We start from the raw sequence: 27,713 nt of genomic DNA, 5'->3' as shown, positions 1-27,713 counted from the left end.
GAGCTTTGCCTTCTCTCTAATCCTCCCGGGGGCTCCACTCCCTGCCCTTGTCCTGCTGCTGACACGCTGTCCTCCCGCAGCTAGCTCTGCTTCCCCGCCCCCACGGCCCCCACTAGGACCTCTCTTCTATAGCTGTCCCTTTAACTGCCATTTGGATGCTTGGGATAAGTTGCTGTCACCAGCCTGGATATTTCTCTGGAGCACCCCTCACGTTCATCACTGACCACCCAGGCATCCGGACAGGCCACTGTCCAGTCCACCCACCCCAAAAACACAGGAGCTCAGAACCCGTGTCCTCTTCAAACATTTTCTTTTCAAATAATTTCATACTTAGAGTCCCAAGGATAGTACAAAGAACTCCCTTATACCCTTTATCAAGTCATTAATTTTTCATATGTCCCATTTGCTTTCACCTCTCTGTTCTTATCTCTTACACACACACTTACATCGTGGTTTTTTTTTGTAATTAAACCATTTGGAAATACAAAATAGTCCTTAATCTTAACTTCAATGTATTGTTTCCTGAGACTAAGGATATTCTCCTTATATCATTATCAAATTCAGAAAATTTAACATTGAAACAATATTTTAGCCTAATCAAGTCCATATTTCAGTTTTGTCAATTGTCCCCAAAAATGTCCATCACAGCACTTACTTGGTTTGGTCCAGGATGCCACATTTCATTGTCATGTCTCGAGTCTCCTTTAATCTGGAACAGTCCCTCACCCTCTTTGTCCAATAAGAAACGTCCAAACTTGCAGAGAATTTTTGAGTATGAGTCAAAACTGACGACATTGCTGGGAAGATCTCAAATGCTATGAAGAATGATAGTTTGCAGTTTCTTTTATGCATTTTAAATTAAGGAGGACACATAAGGAAAATTACATAAAAGTGGGAGAAAGCAAGGCAGGGATTGGATTACAAAATAGTTAAGATTATGTGCTCTCTTGAGGGTGGTTGCGCCTTCCAGGGGGATTACTTCTGGCATCTCAAAGGTGTGTTAACCTAGATGCACAGAAACAATGGACAGGGCTGGCTCTTAACACCTTCCTCTAAAGAAGCTACCTGCATGGGGTATGACTATGCACCATGACTTGTCCAGTTAGAAGCTTATGATTTACTACAGCACCCCTTTTCATCCCCAAGATGTTTGAAGTTCTCCATGATTAAAAAAACAAAGTCATCTTGTATTAGGTTGGTGCAAAAGTAATTGCAATTTTTGCAATTACATTTAACCTTTTAAACCGCAGTTATTTTTGCACCAACCTAATAGAAATCATAAATATACACGTACACAACAAATGACAAAAAAATCCTATACACAATGAATACTTGGGTCTTGGCTTAGTTTTTCATACATGAACTAGAAAGGTGTGTGTCATATTAAATAATTTGGACAAAAAATGAGTTCATGGTGCAGAAATAATGTTGAAGAATTTAAGTAAAACCTCATCTTGAAAGGTTGAGAAAAAGCATATCTAAACATTTTATGTACAGATATTACTTATGTGCATAAATTAAATATGTATAGATATTACATATGTACTTAAATATGTAGATATTAATTACAAGTAGACAGCTATTTTCACCATAAAACCTAGTTTGTGTGGTCAAATTAATCAAAACCTTTTAATCTCATTAGGAATGAGGAATCTTTGGGAAGGTACTCTAATGTGGGATAAGAGTACAGCCATGTATGTCAATTGTAATTGAAAAAGAAATTATTTTTTAAAACTTAAGAGTATGGCCATACGGTTTTAGATGCAGTTGAAAGTCATCTCTGGGTACATACTCTATGCACTCTCAAAAAAACCATCTGGCAGAGGAAATGGGCTGCTAGGTGAGGGAGAGCTCGAGGGCCTTTGGTACTGCGGACGCAGTCTGTCTTCATAACATTGAAACACGTTAACAGTAATACTCACTGGAGATGGGTATTACGGGGACTTCCTTTTCCTCATATATTTTTTAAAGGCTGGAATACCTTGAGTACAGTTGCAAATCAGAAGGGAACACAATGTCTAAACGAAGCTTGATTTCAGATGGGACGATGGGTGAACTGTTTTAGACGTTAGCACTTGCTACGTGTATGGAAGATTTAATGTATACAGCAAGGAAGACACGTTCTTTTCGATCCCAGACGCCGCTGCATCTTGCAATGCTTTTGCTCCAGTGTTTGGATATTTGGGCAGTAACGCCCCAGCACCACACTTCCCAGTTTCTGTGGCTGTGTGGGCCCATGACTTAACCACCAACTGTCCTATTTCATTCTGTAGCAGCCTGTCTGGCTCCTTCAGAACACAATCTACCCTCCTATCTCCTTTAGGGCCCTTCCTTTGGGCTGATGCTTAATCCATATGAACTGAGATTTTATAAGGGAACGTCAGTGGTTCAGGTAAGCTCCTGCGGTCCCTACTTCATCTTGCAAACCAACCTGAATCACGAGTTTGTTTTTGGACTCAGAGTAATAATTGGAGGTCACTCCGGCATCCCTGAAGCCAGGCCACGTGACAGCCCTTTGGCCTCTTGAGGAAATGAGCCTGCCCCAGGCACTGGTTTTAGAAAGTGTGGTCCCAGAACCTTAAAGGGAAACACAATTCTCTGAATCTATCAAGAATTAGACAGAGAGCATGGGTTTAAGATTGTTTTTATTTTCAGAGCCTGCAACAGTTGGTTAGCAATACTAGCTAAGCTGGTACAATCTGAGGCCATCCCACCTCCCTTTTCAGGGATTCAACAAACAGAATCCCTACAAACAACATTAGAGACCAATTGAAATGTGTCTCAATGTGTGGAGAAAGGTCTTCTCCCTCTCCCCTCCTGCTCCCCTATTCCCCACATACTTTTTCTAACAAGATTGTTTTATAGCCAAATGCAACTCAAACCCATTAACGCGACAACCAGTCATCTCCAGTATCACTGGTTCCCTCCCCACCCCCAGAATAGGAAGCCGAGGCAAGAGGGGAGAAGACAAACTTGGCTTCCCCTCAATGGAGCAAAGATGGTGAGGAGGCCGGCGCCTGAGGGTGGGGAGCAGGAAGCAAACAGGCCTGTCCACACTCAATCAGGTCAGCCCCAGCTCCCAGACGGGAGGTGTTCCTTTGAGACCCCCACTTCCATGGGGTTAGATGAGGAGGCAGCTAATCGGTGATGATGCACCACTCCGTCCCTCAAATTAAAACATGATAAACTCCGAGTTTTACCCTCAAACTCTCTGACGCTGCCTCCTGAGAAACACATTCCACAGATATCTCTATGCTAGGACCCACTCCCTTCTCTTAATGCTCAGGGCTCCCAGCCTCTCTCCCCATCCTTGGATGGGCCAGCCAACACTGATTTAATCCTCCTTGACTCATAAAATGACTATTTTTAGAAAATTCAAAGCTATCAGAGTATCCGAGTAATAGGAAGATACTCAGTGTATACTCCCCTCCCCCATCCCAGAGCCCACCCATCCCTGACACCTCTAGTCTGGGATATCTATGCTACCATGTCCCAACACTGACCTGGGGGTGGCCCAATGGAAGCTGCCAGAAGTGCTTTCCTGTGACTCCTATACCAGCCAACATCACAGAGAACTGGGGCAAAAACGAGCAGGGTCACTCCCCTGACCCCCCAAACAAATCTCAATGGCCTTTGAGGTAGGTCTGGGAGGTGTAGCTTATGTCCTGGAGCCAAGGCCGAGTCCAGTGCCCGCTCCCACCAGTACCTCAGTCCTTTAAATAGCAGCAGCCCCAGTACCACAGCACCTCCTGGGGGTGACAGAGCTCCTAGTTCTGCAAAGAAGACAAGTTTGCCTCTCCTTCCCCTCCCCATTTTTAATTAAAAGCAGAGGTAGTCCTTGGGGTGATGGCAGTATTGTGAATCAACGAAGCAGTTAAATTAAGTCTCCAGGAGTTAAAAAAAAATAATAAAATAAAGTGATTGATGAGGTTGAATAAATTAAAGACATGGGTTATCCCACGAAGACCATCTTCTTCCCAGGCTGTCTTTGGTATTTGGCCAACAGCATTTCCGTCTGTTATTTCTGCACTTCCACTCTCCTACCCCTCCCCTCTTGAGGGGCCGCGCCCAAGGCGCCCCGCGTGATTCCTCCAGCTGTGGGATGAGCTGCCAGAATATCCTGACTTGGTGCTCGGACGTGTGCTGTGGCACGTGACAACCTTGGCAGACTGTCCTGATGCAGGGACGGAAGGGGCGTAGCCAGCAGGAGGCTCTGGGCTCCAACCCTGGGAGTGTGGCAGGTGGGTTTAAGGCAGGAAGCCCCAGGCCCTCTCTCCAAATGTCACACAGCTGGCCCCTTCGCTCTCTTCTCTGCAGCAGAGGAGGGTGGGGGAGGGCCGGCTGCTGTCCTCAGAGCTTCTTCAGGCGGCTGTACATCTCCCTCTTGCTCTTCTCCCCGGCCCAGGTCCGGCTCTTGGTACGGAACTTCTTCAGGTCTTCTTTAAAGTCCTCGTGATGCATGGGCCGGTAGCTGGGGGGCTCACAGTGGGACTGGGGGACAAGAGCGGGTGAGGTCAGGGCACCTCTGCCTCCCTCCCCGCTGGGGCTGCGAGGCTGGGAGCAGTGGTGCAGACCTGGTCGGTGGGTTCTAGGGCCTCATGCAGGGCAAATCCCCAGGGCCCCTGGCAGAAAACCACGACCACCAGACAGATCCACCTGTCCACCCTGGGCTCTCCAGAGAGCCCATCTTACCTGGCACTTCAGAAAGAACTCCTTGTATCCGCCCTTCAGGACATACAGCTCAGGGTAGTGGAGTCGGGGGTACTCATTACCAAGTCGATCTCGCTCTCTCACGTAGCGGCACCTGGAAAGGGGGCCACAGCAAAGTGAGCTCTTCCCGACGACCACACGGCCAAAGCAGTGCCGGTGGCGGAAGTACTCCTGACACACTTTCCCAACTCTGCATTCATTCATGGAAACAATCAGGGCTGACTTCTGTGTTCCCGGCCAAGTGTGATCTTTAGAACAGTGGCAGAGCCGGTGTCACTGCTTGTATTGGTAGGTAAATGGTCTCTTCCCCAAATTCCCTTTTCCAAGTTAAACAGCCCTGCCCGGCACCCTCCCTGGCACCACCCGCATGCCATCTGCAGTGACAGCCTAAGCCAGCTTCCCACTCATCTCCACCCTGCCACATCCCCAACCTCCTCTGCCGTGTCCCCCTTTCTTCCTGTGGCTTCTCCACAGGCTGAGCCTGCTCCTGCCTCAGGGCAGCTGCTCCGTCCTATGCCTGGACTGAATATTCTGCCCTGGCTGGTGGCTCCTTACTGCCCAACCCTTGGTACGAAAGCCAAAGTCTTTAACAGTGGCCGACACCTTGTGACCCCCATTCTCCCTCACTCCGCTGCAGCCACTGCGGCCCCCTTGCTGTTCCTCCACGCTGCCCGGGAGCTCCCACCTCTGGTCTTCTTTTTCTCAGAAGCACCTTCTAACATATTGCATACTTTACATATTTATGATGTGGCCTGCCTCCTGCCTCCTCTGAAATGTAAGCCCCTTGAAGGCAGGGATTTATCTGTTTTGTCCACTATTCTCCCCAGTACCTGGGACGGTATCTGGCACAGGAGAGGTAAGTGTCTGTAGAGTGAATACTTCCACTTGAGAATGGACCTCAGGTCTTGTTCAAACCCCACCTCCTGCTCATGGCTTTGTACTAGTGCAGGGCTAGTACTAGTCCTCATCCTTAGGAGACAGCTGCCGAAGGAAGGACCTGGGGAGACGGCCACACATGCCAAGTTCCTGCTGGAGTCGTATGTGTGCCAATGTGGCAAATGTTAACTGATGAAATCAAGTCAAGCACGTGCCTCTTTCTGAGCTTTGAAATGGTTCAAATAAAAAGGGGGCCCAAGAACAGGGCCCTGGGGAGTCTCTCTCGGACCATGCCAGTGGCAGCTGCATTCCTCCCAGCCTACCTTGCTAACCATTGGCCAGCACTTGTCACGCTCACCTGTCTCCCTACTGGGACCCTCCCCCCACCCCTGCAGCAGGCGCCCCAGTCCTGCTCACTGCTGTACCTTCACTGCCTCAGTAGAACCTGACATATTCCAGGCGTGCAGTCCTTTCTCAAGGGACACAGATGACAGCTGCGCAGCTGTCTGGCCCCTCCCCTAGCTTTTCAGTATCATCCTTCACTTCTGAGCACGTTTTTCAGCCCCAGTCCTGTCAGCATTAGTGAGAGCGTGGAGCCTCAGAATATCGCTTTAAATCTTAAGTCAGTGTTGTTTTATTGTAATTATACTTCCGCCTATTTTGGTATAAAATAGATCTTCAGGTAATAAATTATAACAGGGCGTTAGATACCAAAACCCGAACAGAGATTCGTGCTAATAAGGGGTATGTGTGGGGGGCAGTTCTCACACCCAATGTTGCAATAACGTGAATGTATATAACCCACTCCTTTTGCAAACATGGGCTTGACAAGTGTTTGAAACATCAAGTTTCACTGTGAGTTCACACTTTTCCGGCATTTGCATATACAGCAACCACATCATACTGAAGGCTGTCACTTGAGAACAGCAGCCCCACGGGTAGAACTAAGGACAGTGAGGGAAACTGTAAGAGCCAGAGTTTAACTCAATATAAAGAAGGTTAAACAGCGAGCCACGCCCCACAGTGGCAAGGACTAACTCAGGAGTGGGGGCAATGGCGCAGAGGCCAGCTCCCAGGGGGTACTGCACAAGCAACTCTAGCTCCACAGCCAGGCTGGACGGAACAAGCCCGCAAGCCTCTCCCAGCTGAAACTGTCACATCAGGCCGAGAAACTGCTCTAGGAAGCTGTTCGTGACATCAAGCAATTGCTAAATAGAGGAGAATTTGAGAAGACATCTATTGCATGTCAATTCACACTATGACAAAACCGTGTGTTTCCAGGCCACGTGTGCAGACTATGGCAGGGCAGTGACGTGTGACACGCAGCAGGATGCTCCGAGGACATGCCACACACCACACGCCACCACGTCCCACAGAAGCACCAGTTCGGGCAAAACTCACATGCGAGGGCCTCGCTCGGAAGAAAACTCGCAGTGGAACACCACGATGACACGCTTGCCGTCCGCGGGCACGATGGGCTTCTTGAGTAAGAAGTCCTCCACCTCTTCTTCCATGTGCAAGTTCACCGCACCCTGTGAAGGTACCACAGACACTTGGTACCTGCAGGTCTCACGCTCGCAGGAACAACTGAGAGGTATCTTTAAACGGGCACGATGCAGACTTTCTGAATACTTTTGGTGAACTTGGGGACTTTCAAAAGCCGTAAGACAGTGGCAAACCCTAACATTGTATTAAAAGTATTCCCGTACCATATTTGAACACTATTTCATTGGTGAACAGCCGAAAACGCACAGTTACTTTCTTCCTGGGAAAGTGTATCCCAACACCCTTCTCCACCAGGTAGCTTAACTCCACCACGTTGCCGGAGAGCCCTGGGGTGTTCAGGCCTGGCTGAAATCAGTGGTAGCACCTCCACGTGCCCTTGCTGGTAATGGTGTGAGGGCCAGAACAGGAATGCCTGCTGTACAAGGTGGCAGAGAGTAGTGGAGGCCAGGGGCATTCCCTCAGGGCACAGGGAGTCAAAAGCCTCTCCCATACTGCTCGCTTACTTCTCATAACCAGCATATGAGCTAAGCAGCAGCCAGGTGTCACCACCCTCCTTTTTAAAAGTCCCAGAGGCCGTCTAGCGCTCCTTCTAAGCCTCCTACCATAGCAGGGCTCACCAGCAAGCCTCAGGAACCCGTACCTTGATGTGGCCGCCCTCATATTCATATGGGTATCGGCAGTCAATGATAACAAACTCTTTAATGAGGTTCGCAAACTTGCCATTCAAAACAGATGCCATCTGTGGAGAGAAAGCCCAGGAGAGTCAGCTTTGGTGGCCAGAACAGCTAGATTCAAATATTCCACGTGAGGAAGCTTCCAAAAGGATGACTTACAATTTCTGGAGAGATGTACTTTAAATCCTGATGCTTCCCGGCAACTGTATGAAAGAGATAACCCTTAAAAAAGAGAGACAGACACTTAGCAAATCTGAAAGCCCATAAATATCAACACAACATTTATACTGCTTCCCTGCTTGGCAAGAGGCAGCATTAAAAACAACAAGCTTTAATCTAATAGGTCATGCTAGTTACTTGTCTAGGCCCTTCATTAATGTCCCAGCATTTGATTTTTGCACAAACCTATAAGGCATATTACTCCCATTTCCAGATGTTAAAGCCCACTAGTCTGCCAGATCTGAATACAGAGAACTCAGGTAATTTCCTTTCCTCTTGCTTTTTTGTTATGAATCCTTATCTCAGTCGCAAAACTGTAACGAACACTTAAAAACACAGTGAGAAATGCACTTCGCTCATGTACTGAGCACCTACTATGCCCAGAACGGTGCTAGGATTGGAGATGGGAAAAATGAGACCCGGCCTGGTCTTGAGGGGGAAGATGGGCACGCCAGCAATTACTCATTGTGGCAAGTGCCCGAATCAAGAGCTCACCCATCCCCATGGCCATGTGCAGGGTCAAAAAGTTAGCTAAGTAATGAACAGAAGATTGGTCTGATAACCTTCAAGGCATATGTGGCTAAACAAGCAGCTGCTGCCCCACCCTCATATTCACCATAGCTCAAAGGTGCCAACTCCGCCCCACAGCAAAACCACTGGCCACCAGCAGATCTCCCTCTGCACTGCCCCGGGGGCGTTTCCCTCAATGGCCTAGCTCTTATGGACAATGGAGGAATTCAGTCTCAGAAAACCTTTTTTAGTTTCCCCCTTCTTCTGCCTCCCCCCACCCCCACTCCGGTTCAAGCCGTTGTTTCTCAGTCTAGTTGTGTAGGACACAGCTCCCTGGCCCATGCTGGTGTTATGAGCCTTGCACTCCCCCGGCTGAAGCAGTCGGCCGGCCGCTCATGGTAGCCCACGGTAGCCCACAGTAGCCCACAGCAGATCACGCCTACCTCCGACTGCTCACAGCAACCCAGCTCCAGGGAGAGCTGTTATTCACAATCTTAGCTGTAGAGGGCGCAGCTCACTGGCCCATGTGGGGATCGAACCCGCAAACTCTGTGTTAGGAACACGGCGCTCCAACCACCTGAGCCACCTTATTTCTCCTTATTTATACTTTTCTATATAATTTTTGTAATCAGAAACACAGCTCCCAGAAAGCCTAGCCCTGGGTTGAAGTCACAGTGGCCCGTGAGCAGCTTCCTACTGAAAACCTCTGATCAGCACCAGTAAGGTCTACAGGCCCAGAGACCAAATTATATTTGATCATGAGTTTGTTTCCTTATCTTTAAAAATTTCAAACCCCAGAAGCCACCTCAAGAAAGGAGGCAGGCTGAGGGGTTCTAGGTAACCCCCACCAGCTGTGCATCACAGCCAGAGGCTTGCATCTGCTTGCAATTACCTTGGAGAAGTCTCCTATAAGGTCCCTTGGGTCATTATCCAAAATGTTCTCAATGGTCCCTTTTGGGGAAGACACCAGGGATAAAGACTGATGTAGAATCTGTAACAAATCAAAGGGAGAAAATGAGGCCAGGGTTCTGAACTGGACTTTTGAAAACACTCACCTGGAACATGTCATACGGAGGAGACTAAAATGTTAATGTCTCTATTTAGCAAATATAGATTTTTCGTATTTGATGGAATCTTCACTGAAAAAAACGGGTTGCTGACTAGGTGTATTATTTCAGTGTCTAACTGAATTGCTCTGAAACTGTTTTCTTTTCTTTTTTAAAAAAGAGGGATTAAAAGTAAGGCTAAGTCTAAAACTGTATTTCTGAGTTCAATTCACTGAGAAGCTCTAGGACTGCCACGAGCACCCCTAGAGGACAGTGTGGTCTTTAAATGCTATTTTCCACTAAGAGGAACCAGGATTTTCAAAAGTGATTGACTCCAGGTTAGAACAAGACAGCTATCAGACCTCTAACGGTATATCAAAAGGGCTAATCGTGGGGAGGTAAGAATTTCTTCAGCATTAAATATAAATAAAAAGATTGATAAGTTGAAATACATTTAAAAATCAAGAAATTCTGTTCATCAAAAGAATATTAGGAGAAAAGGCAAGGCCGAATGGGAAGATTCATCCGATAAAAATTCATTTCTGAATATATATACAGTACCCCCACAAAAGAGACAACCCAGTAGAAAAATGGGCAAAAAATCTTGAATAAGTAACCCAGGGAGGAAAATGTAGGCGCAAGAAAAATGACGATTAGGGGAATGCAAATTAAAACCAGACATCATACACTCACCAGAATGGTTAAAGGGATGGACAGACACCAAATACTGGTAAGGATGTGGGAGAAATGGAACTTGCACACACTGTTGTAAGCACAAACACTTTGGAAAACTATTTGGCTGCATGTTCTAAAGCTAAACACACGAGTAGCCTAGGACCAGCATTTCCATGAGAAATTAAAGTGTATGTTTACAAAAAAGAAAAAACAGTTTATAGCAGCTTTATTCATAGTAACCAAAAGCTATGAACAAACGACCCAAATGTCAATCAATAGTAGAACAGAAAATTGACAGTCTGTTCACGCAATGAAACACGACACAGCAATGAAAAAGAAATACCCCATGGATATACACGACAGGTGACTCTCACATAGACAATGCTGAGCAAGAGTATCCAGACATAAAAAGCAAAACTCAGTGACAGTGTCTGAGGCCAGGTCAGCGTTACCGAGGGTGGAGGCACAGGAGGGGCTCTGGGCCGCTAATGCTCTTTCTTGATCACAGCTGTATTGAGGGGAGTGTGTTCACGTTGTGAAAATTCACCGAGACAGATACACTTACTCGCATGCTTCTCAGTATGTACGGTAAAACACTGCAGTAAGTTCTATTTTGAAAACAAAACCTCAGGAACCAAACTGAGAGGAGTCAGACGTCACAGATCACCTTTGGAAACCCTGGTTAAGTGAAGTAATGAATCCAGGCAACAAGCCTCAGTGGCTGCCTAGCACACTGCACCTCTGGATCAAAGTGAACAAAATCACCCGTGAAATATTCTGGCCGAAGAAATGGAACCTGAATTTGATGGAGCCTATCAAGAGTCTGGGTTTATGGGTAATAGAGGGGAGAGAAGACAAGGTTGGAAGATGCTATGGGACTGTGCAAACCACTGTAGGACACGTCACCTGAGTTCTTCAACAAATAAATTGCAAGAGGGAAACAAAAAGATGGGGCACAGGAACCCAAATAACAAGAGACCTATCAACCAACTGCAATGTACAGACCTTACTGGATCCAGATTTGAAGAAACAGATAGGTATTTAGGAGACAACTGGGGATGATAGTAAGACAATAAAAAGGCAAATCCCAAATATGGCAAGAGTAAAATGAAATGAATCTTCTTAAATATAGATACATAAACTAGAAGCTTTCTGAAAGGCAACTTATTGACATGTATACAACACAAAGTTTCATAAACGTTCCTGCCCTTTGACCTAGAATTCCACTTGTAATTAGAAGAAATAAAATGGTTGTAAAGTATTAGGCACCTAGAGCAGATTATACAATGTAAGGCACCAGGCCTAGATGTTTTCTTGGCTGGGATCTAGCTAACCTTTTAAGACAACTGGTATTTTCTCAAACCTTTTCATGCTACAGAAAACATGGGCAGTTTGCTAGTTTCTTTTATAATGCTTAATACCAAACCGTACAATGAAGGAAAAACAGGTATAAATAAAAAGCAATTCTAAGTAAGCCAAACATGACATTTCAAGAAGCAAGATTAGTTTTAAAATCAGGAAACAGACCACAATATATAAACTAGTTAATAAAATGGAGTAATCACAGCTGGGATACAATGTTTTCAAGGCTTTAGTTCATAGAATAAACAGAATTAAGTAATGCAAAAGAGCAGAGGACTTAAGCCCAGGGAACCAAGACTCTTTAACGATAGATTCCTCATCCAAAGAAACGGCTAATGGTCAATAAGAAATGAAGAGATGCTCGGTCTCCCGCTGGAGTCAAGAAATAGACACGAAGTACCACTTTTCACACATCAAAACAGCAAGACCTTCTAGGAAGGATAACATATGACGCTGGGGAGATTTTGGAGAAATGTGTCAATTCATGTTTCTCGTAGACATATGCATTGCTGACTCGTTTTAGAAGGTAGATACAGTGAGTGTACACAGCATTTACCTGAGCAACCCCACTTATTCCCCCCAAAATGAACCTGCAAGGATGGTAAATACCGTAGCTGTTTATAGTGTTAAAAAATCGGAAACAATCTAAATGTTAATCAACAGAAAAATAGCACAGCCATAAAGATTCTCATGCAGCTTTTTAAAAATAATTTACAATTGTCTACTGATCTACAGAGATGTTCATGATCTACTAGTAGAGAAAGTTTCAAAATAACAGGAAATCACATACAACTATGAGAAATGCCATTCATTAACTTGGGTGATTAGAAAGAAATACTGAACCTAACACCAAAGAGGATACATATTTTTTTTAAGTACAGATGAAGCTTTTATAAAAATTTTTTTAGGCTACACACAAGAGGTCTGAATTAAATAAATGAAAATAAAGGAACCAAAATACCTAAAACTAAGTGACAATGAAAAACACTGTAAAGTTGCAAGACAAATCTAAAGTAATTGGGACACTTATAGATCTAAATAGATCAGGGAAAGAAGATTAAAATAAATGAGTTTAGCCTAAGATTCATGAAGCTGGAGATAGCAACACAGTAAACCCATCACTCTACTCCAGCCAACACCACGAGAAAAATAATGGCCCCATCAGCAAGTGGGGAGCTTAGATGTCTGCCCCTGCCCAGCTGTAACCAAGTGCCCAGTCTCTGCTCCACTGCGATGGTGTGAGTGGGAGCCTTGAACTTGCCTCCTGCCCAGTACCAGTGAAGCTTGCCTCCCCTCTAGGTATCGTTCCAAGGGAGGCTGTGTTGGGGAACCAGAGCTTCCATCCGCACCTGCCCTGCAGTGCCTGAGGCCTAATAAAACAGATTTACCTGGACCACAGTCTCGTGATACCCAAGATATACAGACAGAATTGAAAAATCACTTGTCATACCCAAAACTAGGAAAATCTCAACTTGAACAGGAAAAGACAATCAACAGAAACCAACAACACCACACAGATGTCGGAATTATCTGAGGATTTTAAAGCAGTTTTCATAAAACCGCTTCAACAGGCAATCACAAACATGCTTGAAACAAATGAGAAACACAAAGCAAGTCTCAGCAAAGACAAAGAACCCAATGGAAATTTTAGAACTGGAACATTCCCTCGGGCAAAAAGGAAGCCACAGAACCCACCTCCTGAGGCTTCTCTGGACTGGCTGCCTCTTCGGGACTGGCCCGAACCATGCTCTTCCTCCGCTTCGTGTTTCCAGGCGGGGACTCCTCTTGAGATCGGTCAGGTCTTTTCAACATTGACCGTTGGGTGGAGCTACATGGGGAAGGGGAGTCAAACAGCTTGCATCGATTGCCCTTTGGGGGGAAAAAGAGAGAACCATCTTTCATTACGACCTGCTCACTTGCATGGTAAAGAGAATGGACCTAGGGCTCCGTGGGACGGTTTAAATTCACCCTAAATTAGGAAACAGATGCTGCCCATTCACCTTGTTCCGCCAACTCTTGTAGGGCCTGGCACCGAGCAGACTAAGTAACTGGGACCCCACGAACAGGTACTAGGCTGACATTCTATGGAGGTGAGGAAGACAAGCCACACCCTGAAAAAGCTTCCTGTCTACACAGACCCTAAGAACCAAACAACTGTCACCTCTCAGGCACAACACACCTCTGGCTTCCTCTGCCCCTGTGTGGTTACGTGCACCTTGCTCGAGCATCTCAAACAGATTTTAATACCCCACCTAAACCCAGAAAAGACGTGAGGTAGATTATACTATAAAACAGAGCTAGTAAGGTAGTTCAAACAGTTAAGAGTGTAAGTTTGGGGGGTGTGGGGGTCCGCAGAGGAGCAGGACTTTTGAAATTGTGTTCAGAAGTCTTTCTCCCTATTTGGGTCTTTTTAAGACTCATTTCCCAGAGCCTTGAGGGCAGCCTATCTGACCAGTGGAGACCATGTGACTTCAGCTCTCTACACTCATCCCAGCCTGTCGGTGACTCGGTGTGCCTCGCTCGGCCAGGCATTCCTATGCAGAATGTCTTTTCATACCCCAGGGAGCCAGTCCTTTCCAAGGCCAAATTCAATGCTGCCTCTTCTCTGAAATGTTCCTGATAGTTCCCAGTGGAGTGTGTCACTCCCACATGGCATCTCCCAGAGACCAAGGCTTTTCTTCTTTTTCTGAAGTTTATTTCAATGGAACGTTGTTCAGAAAAGCAAGACCAGAGATTTTTCTTTTTACCTAGAAGAACTGGAAGCATTTTTTGGAAGAGGGCCCATTGCTTTCAACAGCAGGGTCTCAGAGGCAATTGTGAGCTTCTCAAGGGCAGAAACCACAACCCCCACATAGGCTCCGGCGACTGTGAACCTGAGTAACTGCCTGTGGAAGGAAAATGCCCACTGTGAAGGGCCCACAGTACTCTACTAGTGACTTGAAATCCACTGTATCAAACTGATGGCCATTTTCCAAGCATTCTCATATTGTGTACAATTTTGTCTTTCAAAAGGACCTAGTAAATTTACTCATAACATTCGTATTGGGGTAGCCTATTTCTTCAAATCTATGCCCATTAACCTACGATAATTTGTAAGTGGCCTTAAGACTACAGTTCATTTGTCCCATATTTGCAGTTCAGGGGCACTGATAGTTACAATGTATGTACAGCTAAGGCTGTGTAACTCTGAACTTGTAGTGTGACAATACAGAACTTTCCCTAGGCGTTTGCATAATAAATTAGATGTACCTGTGTAGGCAGACTTGCTTTTAACCTTCCATTTGAAAGTATCTCTCATGGAAACATGAGTCTATATTATATTGATAGGATGGGTATTTTCCCGGAAAAAAATATAAACATTCTGTGAGTTACCGTTGTTTGTCAAGTGTTGTGCTAGGTGCTCTGAAATATAAATAAACGAGGATGATTTAAAAAAGTTTTTAGACTAAAGGTTTCAGATTAAAAAGACTTGTTTCAAACTAGCTGAACACTATAGCTAGAAACAACTCTGGTCCCTCCTAATTGACACTCCTTATTTCATAGAACAGGAAACTTGCAGACAGAAAAAGTGCATCCCACAAGGTCAGTTTGTAGGTAGCTGAGGTGGGGTCTAAAACCCAGGTCCTGTCATTCCATTCAACTTACGGCTGGCTGTACCCAGCTAACGTGGCAGTTTTGACGGCACAGCTACACCATATGGTACCAGATGTGATGAAGATAGGAGACAGGCTCTCCACACTGCAGGCACTTAACACAGACACACACACACACACAGACACACACACACACACAACCCCCAACAAAATCAAGGAGCAACCTTAAGAGTATCTCTCAAACTGCAAATCTTGGTGTCATTCTCATGGCTTCTCCTTTACCTCTATCCCACCCAAATAGCAGTAATTTTAATTTATGAAGAATCCTTCAATCTGTTCCCTCCTCCCCATGAGTCAGAGTTTTCAGCACTTTTCTGAATGGCCACAGCAGGCTCCTAAGTGGCCTATTTGCGACTGACCCCTCCACTCTTCCAGTTAACACATCCATTCTCCAGGAATCCTAACATTCTTGGGACACCAAGTCCAAACCCCTTAGAATTGGCAGACAACTCACACCCATCATAATCTTGCCCCCCTCTCCCGCCCCCCACACAGGCCCCAACCTCCAGCTTCACTGGGTTCCTGCTGTGTCTTCAAACGAATTGTTCTTTCATAAGAACATCCTGCCCCCAACAAGCTCCCACATACTCTGAGCCCCTGCTGGAACATACTCTCTTTGGGGGATCCACCCCCACCTTGCTCACAGCACTCAGGTGGACACTCCTGCCATTGCCATGTCTACAATGCCCACCTATTAAAATGGGACACACACGACTACATGCTGAGTTTAACAAGTCCACTCTCACAAGACAAGCTGCTGTCTGCTTCACCACTGACGGCTTAATGGAAAAATAACCCACTTCCTGTTGCCTTACTGCTATAAATGTGAAGTTTTAATACTGGGGCTGAATTAAACCAAGCTGTAACGGAGGATGACAGTGGAGACAAACCCTATTTAGGGCAAGACAACACACAGGTTATAAAAATGACAAATTAAGGCCACTGACTAGAAGCAAAGTCTCAATGTGGAAGCACAGGCTGAGGGTTGGTTCATCTAGCAACTCCACGAATTCCTGGCGGAAGCGAGTGTTGGTGGCCATAGCAAGCTGGCTGCCCCTTCTCAAAATGAGACAACCTCTCAGATCCAGGTGAAACTGAAGTCCAGAGTAGGGCTCTGCTTGGCAAAGGTGTTGTTGAAGCAGAGCTTCCGTTGGCCATGTGAGGACCTGGAACCAACCGGAAGTGAGTCATCCAAGCCTACACTTACGCTGTTAACAGTTACAACCAAACAGCTCAGTCAAGGGCAATTCTAATTTAAATAAAGCAAGAGAAATACAAATGTCTGTCCTAAGCTTAAAGGGACTATGTAAGAACTGTGTGGGTAAGTCTATACAGGAGAAATGGAAAAACACAGAATACATAGGCCTCTCGAGCTTTGCCTTTGCTCGGCGCCCACGCCAATCCCTTTGGAGTGTACTATGTCTTCTAATAAACTATTCTTCCACCACTTTATTTTAAAAACAAACAAACAAACAAACAAACAAACCATAAATATATAAAACCTCAATTATCGACAGGTAATCCTTTTAGCACCCTTAAGCTCCAAAATAATCCTAAACTCCATGTGGGGAATACCTACAAGTAAAATATGATCTTTGAGTGGAAAACAGGTAAAGCAGTGTTCCAGATGTTTGGCAGACTTTGTGTTCAAATACTGAAAACATGGGCAAAATGACAAAATAAGAGTTAGAAAGATGAGAGCCAGAGACCCAGGGAGAGCAGCCAGCCAGCTCCAAACTTGCAAACGCAGCCCTAATTGCTCAGGGTACCCACGTGGGTGTGTGCCCCTCAGCGGCTTCTGAGGGAGATGCTGTGTTTTGAGGCGAACCAAGGCCCCAGCCGGTGAACTCTGCCTCACCCAGTGCCACATCCCACGCTAGCCGCACCTGCAGCCACAGCTTGGAATGCGAAGGTGCCATCAATCACTGTCACTTGTGAGGAACCTCAAGCTGCTTCTTGGTTCCCCTTGTGCAGCATCACTTCCTGGGTGACCACCCGGCCCTCCCTTCCCATACACTGGTATTACTCTCCAACTTTCTGCGCCTTCACTCATCTTTCTGGCTCAAAAACAGCTCTAAGGAAACTTGCTAGCTCCTGCAGTGGCCATCTCAGCTCTGCTGAAGTCCTGTAATGCAAAACAGGGTGTTCCTTGTCCGCATTTAAGAACAAGACTAATTAATTCCTCTTCAAATGAAGCTTTACTGTCCCAACCTGTCAACCAGTCCATAATATCTATCACGGCTTTGCGTCTCCTTATTCTAGTAATTGTTGTCTGAACGTGCTGTAGTCTTTCCACATTCTCTCAAAATTAAACATGGTGATCCAGCATGTTCTCTCCTTCCCATTCAGAACAGGGCAGGGCTAGCATCTCCCTTTTCTGTTCCGGGCCAGGGATCTCCAGTGAACACCCCTGAGGAAGAGCAGCTGTGTCTGCGGCAGGGCCACCGGCTGGGCGGAGGGGTGTGGATGGTCCTGCAGCAGAAGTCTTTCTCTTTAAGCTGCCTAAGATCATTCCTTTTGTCAGCTACAGATTGTTCACTCATGAAGCTGTCACTTAAAATCTAAGCCAATACCACATCTTACGTAATTTAAGAAGAACCGAATTTCTTAAATTCAGTTTAGCAGATATGCTCCAGTGATCTTAAACCAGAAGTTACCGGAGGTCAGGCTTGTACAGAAAGGACACTGACTGACCTAGAATGGTTGGGATGAACTAGAAATTGTGAAAACAAAAACTGCATCTACATGGCCCAGATTTCTTCACACACCAATAAGGACAAAAAAACTTGAAAAAACAGTGTGCATTAACACCAGAAAACACTAGTGACCAGTCAAGGCCCAGAGACCTAAAGACAGAATCTCAAATGAAACAATGTTTGATTCCTGGGGTGATGTGAGCAGAAGGGTTAGTTTCCGTTTAGTCTGGTCCACTCTGTCCCAGAGGCCCAATCACTCAAGGCTCCCTCTACATACACTGGAACTACTTACCAGGTTTGTAGTTCTTCTCATGACAAGGGGAGCGGTCCAGAGGCTTGCCATGCAGGACGGGGTCTCTTCATCATTCTAAAGAAAGAGAAAAACGTGTTATGAAGATCCATTAGAGATGAGCATGAGTTTCAATGCTTTAGGTATGATTTGGCCCAAAGAATACCAGACAGGAGAGGAGAGGGAGCAGCTAATGTTTGCCGCTCTTCCCCGCTCCCCGACATTTTAAGGTGAGAAGAGAATCACACTTTACAGTTGTTATCTTAACATAGCTAAAAGTACCCCGGCCCTGTGTGGAAGGAGGTATCCTCAGCGCTTCAGCTTTAGGCTGTGTGGCTGCTAGCCTACTGTTCTTGTTTCACGTCTCTTGCACAAAAAGAGACTATGAGCTCCTTCGGGGTAAGAAGGGACATATCAGTGTCTTCTTTTGAAGTCCCCACAGGATTTAGTCGGGCTAGAAGCACAGTCTCAATAAATTCTCACCAAATGAACAAAAAATATGAGCCAACTCAAGCCCTGGGGAATCGCTGTACTTTTGCACATGACTTCTCCAGGGGTAGTTAGTGGAATGGATAGGAAAACACACATGGTACCTTCAGATTCTCTCCATCGAGAAGGTCCATGAAGCCATCATCCTCATCAGACAAAGTGGCAGCCACAGGTGATTGGGGCATAAAAAGAGGAATGAAATTTCCTGGTTCGCTATTATCTCTTTCATTTGAGGAAAGCTACGAGACAAAATTCATGGCTTGTTAATAAATGATTAATTTTGATTTCCTTGGATGGGTCACTAGTTTTTATGAGGAAAATATACTACATTTGTTATAAGAAGTAAAATTTTAGCAGCAACTAATCAAAGGAATCTGAATCCGAAGGCTATAAATGATGTGAAGTCCACACAAAGACCTGAGTCAGGCCAAGTAGCCTTTACAAGGAATTCTTCCCAGAAGCAATTTGTGTCACAGTGGGATCTGGGAATAGCCTCTGGTGAAACACAAGCTTTGTTTTATCAGACGATTGTAATCGGTGAACACAGAACAATATGAAGTCATGATAATATAACCTGCTGAAATGAGGAAGGGTGAGAAGACAGTCTCCCTGGAGATGACAAAATGGCCTAGAGAATGCTTATGTTACTCCAATTCTGACAGAGGAAAATAAAGGGTGGCCTGGCTCTACAAAAATCTAAAATCTATCCTAGTTCTTTAGACTTAGAATCTAAATGACAGCTGCTCAGTTTCTAACTGAGGAATGACTTGTGCCAGACATTATGATATAATCTTTACACGTACATTCCCATTTAAGCTTCACAACACACTAAGGGTAAGCCTTTTCTTACTGAAGTAAGAAAACGAATGCTTAATCAAGGTTACCAAGATCACACAGCTCAGTTGTTGGACTCCAAAGCCCAAGCTTTTCTCCCCACTACACTCTCTACAAGAGAACATACCTGGACTAAAAATGGGGTATCACATTAGGCCACCCTATCTTGATTCTGGGGGAAAACCCCATTATAGAACTAGTATGTATTTAATATAGAAAATTTAAACCACTCATAAATCTACCCTCTAGAGATAAATACTACTGATACGAGCATTGCTGTATTGTATTTCTTTTCCACGTGCTTTTTCAAAGCCAGGTAAAAAGTTCAGAGATAGATTTTTCTTTTCTCCCACAGTAACAAGGTGGTCCCAACGTGAGTCCTACGAACATCCTTCAAATCCAAATCCCTTTGGGGCATGAGTGCATTAATCCTCAAGTGGCCCTTTGGTTTTCTGGGCGGGTCACTCACCTAGGAATCCTGTCTGCAGCTGGCCTACTCTGGTTCAGAAACTAGCTCTCATCACAACACACAAATTCCGGGCTGTTCCTGACCCTCCCCAAGTGCACCTGAGCACGCCCTGGGCACACTGGCAGTTTTGCAGCCAGCAAAACCCAGGGGTAGGTGACTCTATTGTGGGGCGACACCCTCTGAATGCTCACGCCATGTTAGAACATCAGTTTTTGTGACCTAAGGCCTCAGATCCCCAGGTGCAGATCTGCTATAGAAAATGACAGACAAATCTCTGGACAGGACCTAATTCTTTCTCCAAGATTCCTACACCAAGAAGCCATTAGAGGAAAGATAGATGGCACTTGGAGACTAAAAGCAAAGATACAAAACACCCTCTGACATGATCAAAAGCCAAACTGGAAAGATTAACACTGGCTTTCTTTCAGTTTGCACCCTCACTAGCTACAATTAGGGATGGCCAAGAGATCACAGGAAACGCTAGCTTCAAGCACACGTACACTAAACATACTTAGTTTGGTGACCCAGCTGTCAACGGGTTACTGTGTACTTGGGAATCAGGAGGTTGTTAAATCCTAGTCTTCTGTGTATCTGTGTCCTTTGGCAACACTTTCCCAATCTGTAAAATGGAGGAGGGCCAGCTACTTCACAGGCTTATGAAGATTAAAGACAAGAAAACAGAAAAGTGCTCTGTGCAAATGCTGGACAGCAATACTGGCGGAACCCACACCTTAGACTACCAGTCAGTCTGGAAAGTTGCATTTTCAGATGCAAGTTCCCAGGAAAACCTGGACACCAGGTGGTCATTTTGCTCAAGTTGGGCCTCTCTAGTCTATAGCTGTCAGATCACCAGTAGGAAACTCTAAAAGTAGTGACAGTCTCTATCTGGCAAATAAATAACCCTGGGGCAAGTGGACTCAAATGCTTTCAAGCAGCCTACCGGCAGTGGGTTCACTGAAATCCACAACGGTTCTTAATAAACCACCTTTGGGAAAAGCCAAGTGCTCTCTGCTCTCTTCCCGTTCTGGGAAGTACCTCTTAGCACTTAGGATGCATTGTGAAAGAGCAAGTTTTAAGTAAGACATATAATCGCACCATACACACAGAAGAATGACCCAGAATGCCTGCAGATTATTTCCCCAGAATCAACCGGGTCAAATAAGCCTTGCTCAAGTCTAATATTATTTCAAACATACCACCTCTCACTCTGCTTCTACCTCTCTGTTCTGCAGACACAGCAAAACACCAAAAATGTGACCATCTAATTTCAAAAGACAAAGTCAAGGTAAAGACAGCGAGAGCTACTAGAATGTCTTCAACTCCAGGTTAAAGAAGGTGCTTTAATTCTCTTCCCACCAGGAACTTCCCTATGAAAGCCCGAGCACATACCATCCGAGCTGGGGCAGAGTTCTGCCTCTGTGTGAAGAGATCTTTACCCTCCTCAACTCCATGAGAGTGCAGGCAGCCACGAGACGCAGGTCTGATTGGCTTCTTAAACTCAAAGGCTTCCTGCAAGACAGTAGAGTCGAAACATCTTCCGCTGTCCATAGAAACCAGCGCTGGGGCCTCAGCTATAGCTTAGATGAGACAGACAAGGGAGCAGGCACTGATCACCTTCGTAACTGCCTCCAAACTAAGGGTTTACCAACTTCTGATCTAACTCCAACACTGGATCTGTGTAATGAAGAATGTCAATGACTCTGTCAACAGCTAACTTCTAATGCGGCACTTTTTCTCTCACCACACTTTATTTCCTAACAAACACGTGAGTAGCTGCCAAATACACAAAACACTGAGTTATAAGCTGAATCAACAACTTTCTGAAACCTAAAGCAAAGTCCTTTCAATAACTGTGAACGGGAGCTAAAACTTTTCACTCTAGATTTATGTTTGAGGGCTTTATATTTTCCACCTTCTTCCTTCCAACAGGAGATCATTTTTTTCCACTTAAAATTATTGTATTCCATACTAAAAGCAATAGGGAACAAAAAACTACTGGTTTACAACATGGACGAATCTCACATAACGCTGAGTGAAAGAAGTGAGAAGTGATAGAATACACACCGTATGATTCCATTTACTTAAATTTTAAAAGCACTCATAATCCCCTTACCCTAAAATATCCACTTAAGAACTCGTTACTAAGTGCTCAGAACGGTAACCACTAATATCAGAGTACTGTATATGTCAACACAGGACAGTACTTTCTGTGTATTAGCTCATTAACCATCAACTACAGCCTCATCAACACCACTTTACAGAAGACAAAATTAGTCCTTACAGGTTAAGTGATTTCCCTAAGATCTGGCTTCACGGCCAGACAGGACGACTCCAGAGTGAAAGCTCTTTAACCTCTGCCATTTCCCCTCCAGAACAAAGCTCCAAGCAGAGAAGCCAAGTTCGGAGGGGTGCGGGGATGGGAGTGGGGCTGGATCAGGCATGGGTACAGGTTTGGACTGTTTGGTAGAAAGCACTACACAGAGGCTGACACAGCCTTCCAAGCACTCAAGGCAGGCACCCATTTCTGTACCCTTCCTCAGGACACCGCACAGGTTGTTAGAGGAATCATTGGGAGAGTTCGTGGAGGCAGCAGGTTTTATACTAAGTCTGGAAGACTGTAAGGATTGTGAACTATGGCATTTTATCAGGGAATGGAAAAGGGGAGAGAATAGATATGGAAATATAGTGAGAAAGGAGACTGGAAAAGCTGAGCTAATTCATTTAACTATTTTGATGCCCACTCTGTGCAAGGCACCCTGCCAGGTGTGAGAGAAAAGCTAGGCCAAGGCATTCTTGGACTTTTGGGTGGACAACCACAAGCTCCCCCTGTAAGCTACCACTTCAGTTACTCTGAAATTCCCTGGGACTTGTTAGCTCTGTTCTTTCAAATACCGGCAAGCAGCCTTTTCCTAACTTACAACTCACCCCAGGGTCAATGTAAAAAGGAAAGGAGTGCCGGCCTGGTGGCTCAGGTGGTTGGAGCACCATGCTCCTAACGCCAGGTGGCCGTGCCCCTAACTCTGAAGTTGTGGGTTCGATTCCCACCTGGGCCAGTGAGCTGCGCCCTCCACAGCTAAGATTGTGAACAACAGCTCTCCCTGGAGCGGGGCAGCCGTGAGCTGCCGGAGGTTGGCGTGGGCTGCTGTGTGCTGCCATGAGCGGCCAGCAGCCGGCGAGAGCTGCTGTGAGCAGCAGAGGGACAACTTGGGGGGGGAGTACATGGCTCATAATACCAGCATGGGCCAGGGAGCTGTGTCCTACACAACTAGACTGAGAAACAACTGCTTAAACCAGGGGGGGGGGGGGGGGAGAGAAGGGGGGACAAAAAAAAGGAAAGGAAGGCCTGGGCAGAACCTTCCAGATAAACTATTCATGGATATAATTACTCCTAAGAGCTACCATCTGTGCAACTCCTACCTGTCAGGAACCATTTGAAATGCTTTATCTACCTTATCTCATTTAATTCCTATAACAGTTCTACAAAGTAGGGTTACTCCTATTTCATAAAGAAACAAAGAAACCTAAAAAAAGAACTCGCCAAGATCACACATCTAGAGCGCAGCAGGATTCAAATCCAAGTTTCTCTGACTCCAACTTTGATGAAAGTTTAGTCTCCCAGAAAGCAGCCCAGACACTTATCTGTAAGCCAATGACACGTGTGGGTTTTACCTCTGCCCTAGGTTAGTAAGAACATGCCACACTCACGTTTTCCTTGTTCTCATCCTGGTCCATCAACCGAAAGACATCATGGTCAAGAGAATCAGAATGGCTCCTCTTCAGCGCTGGGCTACACCCCAAGAGCTTTTGCTATCAAAGTGAAAAAGGAATTAGGGTACATAAGTAAAAATCCAATGGCAACTCAGTTCTCAAATGCAAAAAAAAAAAAAATGGCGGTGATAGAAGGCCTAGCTCCTCACATACCACAGTAAATGTGGCCAGGCCTCTAGCTTGTCAGAACACAAGATATAAGTTCCCACTATATGGGAATTTAACCCCGCAAGGTTGCCAACCCCCACATAACATCATTTGCATAAAAGAACCCCTCCTAGTTTGATAAAACTCTGATAATTAGAGATGATGGGGAAAGCCCACAAGAGGCAATTATTGAAGCTTTAGGAGTATTTGAGTGCTTATGAGTGAGGAAAAGCATTGTCTAAATTAAGGTCTACCATCAAAGTCATGCTGGTATCTAATCGGCAAACAATAGGTATTAGTTCAAATTAAACAAGGGAAATAACTTACAGGTAGGGAATTTATTCTCCTCATAGGATTTTCAAGGCTGCAATGAAATCAGAAGGTAAATAATGACAATAAAGCAAAGAGGTAGTCATATCAGAAGATGCAGTGTCTAACCTACAGTTTGGAGGGTAGTCAAACCTTCCCATTTTAGGCAAGATGAAAGAACAGATTTCTGATGCTGTCCTGTTCTCACAAGCACACCTAACACTGGGCTTCAAGGTGAAAAAAACAAACCCAGGTCTTCTCTTAAAATATACATATTCTCTTAAGGCTGTTAGAGTGGGGCAAGAGCTTGGTGAGACGCAAACAGAACATCAAATTACAGTTGTAATAAAGGAAGGGAAGTTCTGAAAACTGCTGACACACACTACTGATTCTCGAAAGATACCAGACAGTTTATAGGATCCAGTTCTACTTGGGACAGCTAAATCCAGAGCGCCAGTCCAGAGCACAACAAATTTCATTTAAAAAATTTAAAAAGTTGTTTCCAAGCATATTTAAAAGCAGTGAGTACATACTTTTCTTTACTGTCCAAGGGCCCAGGAGAATCCAGACAGAAACCTGTGGGAAATAAAAATGTCTCTCAGGAAGTACTACATGAAACACTACTTTGCTATTTAAATAAATAAATAAAATTCGTAGCACTGTTTCTCTGAGCCAGTCAACAAAAACTCAAGGCTTGGACAGTTTGCCAGAATTGAAACTGAGTCCCTACTTGATTGTCAAAAACTTCATATTTGCACAAGTCTCAATATTTCCTGTAGAGCTACCAATCCCCCTTTCCTACTTGCCAATACCATCAAGGAAAACAGGATTTGAAGAGAGTAATTAATCCGAACCTTCTCATGATTGTTTGGTTATTCAGGTAGAGGTTACCCAGTAACTTTCTTTGAGTTCCAACCATGGAAAGAAAAGGTAGGGCCAGTTTTCTGAAATAGTTTTGATTTCAAATAGTTTATCTTGTCAGATCATATGCATAACTTGGGGATTTAGGAAATACAATTACGTCATGACAAGCAAGGCAAGTATTTGTTGCCTTCAACAAAATAACACCAAGTGAGGTGCCCATCTCCCGAAAGGTAGCAGGTGGAGGAGACACGGCTCAGCGCCATCCAGACTCACCAGAGCCAGACTAGCACACACCTTTCCTCCCTCATGTCTAGCTAGCCTGACAAGGAAGTTAGCTGTTAACTCCTGACTAATGTTCTCCCTTGCCACAATGCCACATAAAGTTCCTAGGTGAAAGCACATTTCCTTAAATGCCAAGGACTGCTCCCCACCCAGCAGACACACGATAAATGTGGAGGACTTAAAACAATACCTGAATCAGTTGACTCAGAGGAGCCCATTCTCTGCAAACTGTTGTTTCTCACCTCCAGTGGCTGTTCATACTCACTAAAACCAAAAGAAAGAATTCTCTCTGGATTTCTAGCACATAACTAAAAGGTTACATACAAGACACAGGCCATGAGGTTAGCAAGTAGCCAGGCTACCATCAACTATCATTACTTCTAGACCACACCACAGAACACTGTGCCATCCAGAACACCCAGTTAGCTGGCACTTAAGCATGAAAGATGAGAAAGGAGTGGGTGGGTTGGCCTGGCCTGGGTCACATTGCAGGATAGGACGACTATGATGAATGCTGGTGTATTTCCTAAAATGAGAGCATGTGCTCTAAGTACTGTGCTAGGAGAAGGGATGAAAAATAGGACAAGTTCCTGCTTTTAAGAGGTTGGAAAACCCACACATGTGCTCACTTAGGATATGAGATGTCCAAGATAGAAGAGAAAGCAGCTTCACCACAAACACTGTGGGACGTATTTTCTTTCTCTCTCTCTCTCTCTTTTTTTTTTTTTTTTTTGCTATAAAGAGAAGTCCAGAGAGCTTTTGAGTATGGAAAGTTGAGTAAAAAGGCCTGGCTTTAGGAATGCATGGGGTGGACATCAGGAAGGTGCAGGGGGGCGAGGGATTGCGATGATTTTGCACAAAGCCCAGGATAGAAAATGCCACGTCCCTTTGTTGAGAAGGAACAAAGCTCACAGGAAACTAAGATCCGGGCGAGGTAATTCTAATTCAGCGAAGGGGGAAGTGAGAGCCTAGGAGGGCCTGCTTTTCCCGCGTGGGGGTAGATTTCAAAGAGCTTCCTGGGACAGCGACAGAAGAAGAGTACAGGGCAATCCGAAAGGGGTGGCTAAGGTGGGGAGCTGGGGCCGCCCCCATACCCTAGCAGGCCTGGCTCGGGACTGAGGGTGGCCCTGGAGGGTCCGAACGGCCTCTCCCGCCCAACATTCCGCCTGGGGGGAGGGTGCACATGGTGAGCCCCCGCCAGACGGGGCCGCCCCCAAGTGGCGAAGAGGTCTGGCCCTTCTCCAGGCCTGATCACCCCAAGAACGGTCTGGGAGGCCAGCGGTCTGCGGCACCGTTCATCTGTCCCTCCTCACCTGCCCAGCCCCTGCAGCTGATCCATGGTGACCGTCAGGTTGGTGACAGGCGACAGGCCTCCGGCGGCTGTAGCGCCAAACAGCGCTTTCACGACGGGCTGTGGCGTGGGAGGGGGGCTGCAGGCGAAGAGCAGGCGGCGGCGGTGCTGGGGCTCCGGGCCCAGTTCCATGGCTGCACCAGGCCTCCCAGGGCTCCCGCTCTCTCTTTCTCCGCCTCCGCCGTGCCCGCCCCGCCCCGCCGGCACTGGCCTCGGCCGCGCGCCCCGCCGCCGACGCCCGCGGGTCAAACACAAACACGACCCCGCGGTTCAGGGGCGCGGCTGCCGCGGGCAAGCTGCGCGGACGGGCGGGTGTCCGGACCCGGCAGGCGCCAGCCACATACACGGGTGCTTCCCTCTCACCCCGCGAGGCCAGCGGGCAGGCGGGCGACCGCAACCTGAAGATTAAATCCAAACAAACGCGGCAGGTCGGGAAGGGAGAGAGCCGAGAGGCAACGGCCCGGGCTCTCACTCTCTTCGCTTCTCTCTCACTCCCTTGCCCAGCCCAGGATCTCAAAGAACCAAGTCGACTTTCACCTCCCGGCTGAGCTGTCGCTGCCAAGAGAAGGCCTTTCGCGGTAATAGCTGCTCACTGGAGACCGCCGCTGCCCCGCCTCCCTTTCCTAGTTGGCGCCAAACGGAATCCACCAATCAATAAGAAACTTCTCCTCCTTGCTCCCGAATGGCAGCTAGGCTGGACCAATAAGAGTGGGAAGGAGGAAGCAGCTCGTGGGACTCTGCGAAGTCACCCGCTTTCCGAAAGGGGCGGGGACTAAGGGAGACCCGAGCTGATCCGAGGGAGATGGGGCTCAGAGGTCAATGAAAACTCCCAGGAGGACCTGCGAGACGCCGGTCGAGACCCAAAGGCCGCTCTTACCGGTTGCATGCTGGGAAACGTAGTTCCCACCCCGCGCGGCAAGCCATTCACCTACCCTCGTTGCGCTACGGCTGCATCGCACCCCCACCCCGGCCGCCCCCCCACAC

General features: G+C 46.2%; 1 protein-coding gene across 2 annotated transcripts; it reads right to left on the bottom strand.

Annotated features, from left to right (window-relative positions):
- Positions 1-2,634: 2,634 nt before the first annotated feature.
- CDC25A (cell division cycle 25A) lies at positions 2,635-27,324 on the bottom strand. Of its 2 annotated transcripts, XM_019723959.3 has the most exons (15): positions 26,692-27,320; positions 25,569-25,642; positions 24,766-24,808; positions 24,251-24,287; positions 23,714-23,815; positions 21,398-21,517; positions 18,810-18,944; positions 18,220-18,294; positions 13,274-13,447; positions 9,388-9,486; positions 7,926-7,988; positions 7,733-7,831; positions 6,988-7,118; positions 4,693-4,804; positions 2,635-4,491 (listed from the first exon to the last, which is right to left on the bottom strand). In XM_019723959.3, the coding sequence occupies exons 1-15, from the start codon at positions 26,859-26,861 to the stop codon at positions 4,351-4,353; spliced, it is 1,575 nt and encodes a 524-aa protein (XP_019579518.3). In that variant the 5' UTR covers positions 26,862-27,320; the 3' UTR covers positions 2,635-4,350. The 2 variants fall into 2 exon arrangements, with proteins under 2 accessions (XP_019579518.3, XP_019579519.3); XM_019723960.3 differs by lacking the exon at positions 21,398-21,517 and having other exon boundaries at positions 26,692-27,324.
- Between the last annotated feature and the right edge of the window lie 389 nt (positions 27,325-27,713).

The sequence above is a fragment of the Rhinolophus sinicus genome, chromosome 5, assembly GCF_057876585.1.
Source record: "Rhinolophus sinicus isolate RSI-liver-muscle chromosome 5, RSI-T2T, whole genome shotgun sequence".
In the NCBI taxonomy this organism is placed as follows: domain Eukaryota; kingdom Metazoa; phylum Chordata; class Mammalia; order Chiroptera; family Rhinolophidae; genus Rhinolophus; species Rhinolophus sinicus.
This window is presented reverse-complemented; position numbering and strand designations above follow the sequence as displayed.

Coding starts and splice junctions, on each gene's coding strand:
- CDC25A (XM_019723959.3), bottom strand. CDS start 26,861: ATGGAACTGGGCCCGGAGCCCCAGCACCGCCGCCGCCTGCTCTTCGCC. Junction 13,448..18,219: donor TGAGAAGAACTACAAACCTG/GTAAGTAGTTCC, acceptor TTCCCCCCAAAG/GGCAATCGATGCAAGCTGTT. Junction 9,487..13,273: donor GTCCAGAGAAGCCTCAGGAG/GTGGGTTCTGTG, acceptor GATTTGTTACAG/ATTCTACATCAGTCTTTATC.